The sequence below is a fragment of the Salvelinus sp. IW2-2015 genome, linkage group LG28 (genome assembly GCF_002910315.2).
Source record: "Salvelinus sp. IW2-2015 linkage group LG28, ASM291031v2, whole genome shotgun sequence".
NCBI classification, from domain to species: domain Eukaryota; kingdom Metazoa; phylum Chordata; class Actinopteri; order Salmoniformes; family Salmonidae; genus Salvelinus; species Salvelinus sp. IW2-2015.
In genome coordinates, this window is record NC_036868.1 from 5839854 (window position 1) to 5845401 (window position 5548).

Below are 5548 nucleotides of genomic sequence, written 5' to 3' on the forward strand. Positions count from 1 at the left end.
TTTTGACTGATTGTTTGGTAACTATATTGCGGTCCTGCGTCCGTACCCAGATAGAGTGAGAGATAAATAAATCTGTCCGGGTGGTAGCATCTGGTCAAAGGTATACAGAGTGAGACCTCGGGAGCAAAGTTGTTATACTAAACCATTAAAGTTATTATACCAATCCCAATTTCATAATTTGACCAGTAGCCAACAATAGGCGCAAAGCTGCATGAATTAGGGAAATCCAAATATGTCGAAATAGGCATTTCCCGTTTAGCATGCCTTTATTAAGCACAGTTATAAAAAATATACATAATACAGTTTTTGCGGATGTCATTTACAAAATTACAAATACATGATATTGTTCACATTTTGAACTTTCCCTTTCAGTCCATAATAACACATGTTTGTTTGAACACACCCAGCATGCACGCCTATTAGCCATATCCGTCGTGGAAACAATGTGACCTCAGGGAAATTACATAATTCGTTTTACGAAATTTCGATTTGGGATGCGTTTTGGATGAGTGAAATGAAAAATATATAATAATGAAGTCCTAACCAACACCACTGCATTAATGCAGGTGAACAAGACTATAACAACATTCATGTCTACATTCGATTATTTTACAATTGTATTGAACTGCAATGCAATTACACTGAATGATGTTTGAAATGTATGCTCGTCACTTACTGGTGGATWTCTTGAAAATTCGCCCATAATTTTATGCCTTTTCTGTACATTGCCTATTTGAAGAGAGCTTGACGGTCCGTTGGGCTCGTTGAGTCATTAAGCTGAGGTCGGGAGGGAGAGTCCGTGTACGTTCAACGCCTCGTGCTGGTGCTTGCTCAAGGGACTGTGAGGTTTTCTGTCTCCTGTGAAAAACAAACAACAGATACAGTATGTTTCTGGAACAAATAAGTCGTAATTCAGAACAGTGAGCACACATAACCATGTCAACTATAGGTCAGGTCCCAATGCCCTAGCAAGATTAGATACCTAGACGTGTTTCTCATCTGATAGAGATCAAGGTTATTGGACTGTCATACCTAGGTGTATAAAACGGTGATGGAATTATATGAATGTGTCCATTGCATTGGACAAATTTGAGGCCTACCATATGTAGCAATGTTTTATTCTTCACACAAATATTATCTTCACAAAAGTATAAGCAGGCATGTAACTGCCATCAAAATGATTGCCCTACGATAAACAGCAGGGTATGGATAATGTAGGTTAGTCAAATATTTCATTTAGAATTATACTAATTGGCTTAACATTAATAGGCTTATCTTTCTTCAGAATTTCGATTTTGTTCAAATGAAGTCGAATGTGGTTGGAAATGACACCGCTAATTGCACGGCTGTTGTCATTTATATCAAATTACCTCAATTACATTTTTATCCGTAAAAAAGGTTATGATATTGTGGAAATCATGTAGACCTATCAATGCAAAATCAAACTTTCCCTACAGGCCTACTCGTCGTTGAAAAGCAAACGCACAACACTTGAAAATAGGAATATATAACGTTGCCTAAAAAGTATTCGCAAATTAAATAGACATCATTTGAACATCATAGCTAGCTAATTGTAACATTATTTAATGAACATGTAAATGTTTGGAAAAATGTGGTCTATATCGTTAGGCTAATAGCTATCATATAATTCAACTATTATTAATAGGTTCTTCAAGACCACCTACACCAAAGGCCTACAGTCATCGCCAGAGGGTATGAAATGCTATTGCTGTAGGCCTACTCTGTACATTTACACTGCCTTGATACCATAATGACTTGCACAGTAAATAAAGTAACCGTCTCTCAAAGAACTCAATGGTTTGCTTATCAGTCGCCCAACACAGCCTGCTCTGTTGTTTATGCCCGAAGCTTCCGTTGTATGTAGCATTTAGGCCATAGGCCTATATAAAGGCCTATATATATAAAATACAAAATGATCTAAATATCAACCGTTGTCATCCTCGACCACCTAATTAAACCTATACTGTTAGGTCGTCGGGTTTCGACCCACGGGGCCTAATCATTTTTTTGACGAGTTGCATTTAAAAATAGATGGTTTTTGATTGACAGCTGCATATATGTGTGCCATTGTGCTTAATTAAAATATCKTCTGGAAGATTTGAAACCTAAAAAAACAACTTGCTTAGTTACCTTCTCGTGATGAGTGTTTGAAAGACATTGCCGTGTGGAGGTCTCCACCTTGCATGGTTGCTCCGCTGTTGGGGTGGGCCAGGCTTGCGCTCTGAGACTGCCAGTGGTGTCCTGTTGTCATGTAGTTAGCTGCTGGCCCACCATACACCCCGTATTGGTTTGGGGGAGAGTAGGCACAAGCAGGTACATAACTAGATAGGTTTGAAGAAGACTGAAAAAAACCGGAAGAAAAAAAACGTTTAAGCACAGCAGAAGCAAAACGCCCCAAAACGTTTATATGCATGCATATATTTACAGTAGACATCTTGTGGAAACGGATTRCTGATCAAACTATGAARATATTCGTTGTTTATGTATTTGTTTCATAATTGTACCTGATGATACTTAATGTCTGCCTCTAGGGATGATTTCTCTATTCCGTTGACGCCATGGGCAGAGGAAAAAGTCGCTCTGTTAACGCTCGCCCACTCCTCCATTTTTGATTGGTACCCCTCTGCTCCAGCAATGGCTGTGGAAAATGTTTCAGTGTAGAATATACCATTATTAGGCTAACAAACCAATGTACGTTTTTATTCGATATGAAGCCAACTCAGTTGAGCATTTTAAACAATGTATTTTGGGATCTAGCTCTTGTGATTAAGAACATTCCTTTTGCTAAAATACAGGATGGTAGTGAACATTTTATGATAAACAGATGTTTTTTATTAAATTCTTGGGGAAATTATCTGATAAACACACACTTCAACCAATCTTTATTTGATCAAATCAGATCGAATGTTTGTGGCCACAACGTTTTTAATGCCATGTTTTTTGTAAATTCTTGAGATTTTAGAACAACATATTATATTACATTATTGCTGATGTAACTCCTATAGGTTTGTAGTTTGGCCTGTTGGACCTGTTGGTCTCATGCGATTATAATGCRATACTTTGAAGAGAAACAATAAGATATCCGACATAAAATAAGACGTTTAGCCTAATTAACGTTCATAATGGACTACGAGGTCGTTGTAGAAATATGAATAGGCCAAACCACAAAGTAGGACTCACACTGATAGGCCTATACGTAAGCTATTTCCCCATCGACACAGTTCAAGATGATTTTGCATTTATAGCTTATAGCAGATGTGCCATTTGGCTCCTTTATCAATATTACTTAAACTTTCGTCCATTCCAAAATTATACATTAGGCCTTTTCAGCCCATATTAACTTCTCACTATTTACAGTTAGGCCTATATCGTTAGTATATTTGTCTATCCCTGTTGTTGACTATACGTTTGTTGTTTTAAATTGTTTCTCATTAATGTGAAATAATCTGAAATATCTGTGTGATTAACAAGCCACACTGACTGATGCATAAATGTACCAATGTTATTAATTTGAGCGCTCAATGGACAATGCTGCTGCGTATGAGAAAACAACTCAGCTGCAAGAGTAACATACATGCACAATATTTGATTTTGTCACCTACCTGAGGGGTCCATGAAGGCTCGAATGCCCAAAATGTTGCTGACTGTGTGCACCGAAGGCCATCCATGACGGGAGAGGCTGACATGGCCCGCTGTGATGGGTACACCGTGACCGCTGCCAATTTTAGTCCCAGTGGGTGACATTGCACTGGGGTATGAGTACGGGTACATGTGGTTGTAGGATAGCTGAGGATGGGTTGGCTTGCTGTTCTCATACTGGCCCGGCTGAGAAAGATTTCCTATTTTGTTGCGTAAAATGCGGCTTATGGAGCTGACGGAGGGAACGTTATATTTATCACAAACTGCATCTGCAAGAAGCCTGTCCCTGATCTCCCAAGCAAATATTCCAGGGTCTCCTTGTTTGTAATCCCTTATGCTTTTCACCACGTTGGGTGTTGTGACCCGGGGTTTACTTCCTCCTATGGCACCGGGCAATATCGAACCCGTCTCGTTATACCTCGCTAGTATCTTGCTCACGCAGCCATGAGAGACTCGAAGCTGTCTACTGATGTCACAGGGTCGTATTCCAAGTTGAGCTAATTCCACGATTCTGATCCGAATCGAATTTGGAAGTGGTCGCCCGTTGACAAATACCCCGCCAAGCTGGTTTACTTCTCCATATGTTTGATCTGCAAGAAACAAATAAGGAATTGCATTGATGTGCATAGACTCGACATAGCAACATTACGGTGTTTTAAACAATAGCCTGTTTAGCCTAGCCTAGCATAATGCCCACTCAAGTTCCAGAAAAGTCATCCCCTCTCCTTGATTTAATCTATATCACTCAGACTGTTATGGCTCTCAACTACAATGTTCTCCAACCTATTATGCTCTCAAACATCGTCAAGCAGTTCACTCCAAAATAAAATTGCCTATGAAAATGGAGACATGGACACTGCCACTGGAATGATAGAAGGACGCACGATTTGAGGACAAGCTAGTAGGCTACAATATAAAGCTAAAACCTACTGCATTCACATCAATATTTATGCAAACATTATCTCGTGACGAGTCAAAGATCCATGCAAAATGAATAATGAGTGCTTACCCATTGCTTTTGGTTTGAGATGTTATCCTCTACCAGTTGCCAATGGTCGAAAAGTGCTGTCTTCACCCTTCTGCACATGAGACGAGGAAAATTGTTTTTCTGTGCGTTTTTCCTTCAGCTCTGCTCTTGCATTTCTGGTAAGATGATCTAAAACGGCGTGTTTGGGCAAAGGGACTGAAATGATCTTTGTCCCATAAGGGGAAATGTGTCCATCCCGAAGGCTCAAGTGTGCGCAGATTAATTTGACGCATCCATTACGTCAATCTTGTTGGCTGCGCTCAAGGCTCTTTCCCCATTTCATTGGTCTCCTCCTCCGTGTGTATTCTAGCCTAGCTACTCCACCGAATCTTTTCCGGTTTTTAGAGTTTAGGCTACACTCTTGGAACTCGGAGAAAACATGCGCTTGGAAATTAAAATCCAAACAAAAAGCTGTTCTCCACGACAAGGATAAATATACTCTTTAAAGATAGGCCTATTTGATTATTAAAATGGATAGAATTGACATGTAATTATGGGCCATTATTTTTAATGCATTTACTGATTGATCATATGCTGTGACATTTTTTGGCCGTGATACAAGTTTGCATTATACATTTCATTTGCAAGGCTATTAGCATTTTTATCCATCCGAAAAGTTACCACAATTAATGAAACGTGGACTGGATGGAAGTCATGACCCAATAAAGATTTGTGCTAAACACACATGAAAAATCTGCACTTTAGTTTGAAAAAAGCAATATTTACCTACCCTTTAATTGCAATTAATTGAATCTGCGCACAATGGTCATATGGAAACAACACTCAATTCATTCGGTTTCTATGCAATTTCTGGTTTAGTACAGACCTATTCGAACATCGATATTTGAGGGATCTTTGGTG

General features: G+C 39.1%; 1 protein-coding gene across 1 annotated transcript; it reads right to left on the reverse strand.

Annotated features, from left to right (window-relative positions):
• Positions 1–412: 412 nt before the first annotated feature.
• Positions 413–4881, reverse strand: LOC111954558 (paired box protein Pax-1-like). The gene is made up of 5 exons (XM_023974378.2): positions 4670–4881; positions 3624–4250; positions 2526–2659; positions 2152–2362; positions 413–858 (listed from the first exon to the last, which is right to left on the reverse strand). Exons 1-5 carry the CDS (start codon positions 4671–4673, stop codon positions 773–775), a joined length of 1062 nt encoding a protein of 353 aa, XP_023830146.1. The 5' UTR covers positions 4674–4881; the 3' UTR covers positions 413–772.
• Between the last annotated feature and the right edge of the window lie 667 nt (positions 4882–5548).

Coding starts and splice junctions, on each gene's coding strand:
- LOC111954558 (XM_023974378.2), bottom strand. Junction 2,660..3,623: donor AGCCTTCATGGACCCCTCAG/GTAGGTGACAAA, acceptor CATTTTCCACAG/CCATTGCTGGAGCAGAGGGG. Junction 2,363..2,525: donor CAGACATTAAGTATCATCAG/GTACAATTATGA, acceptor GGTTTTTTTCAG/TCTTCTTCAAACCTATCTAG.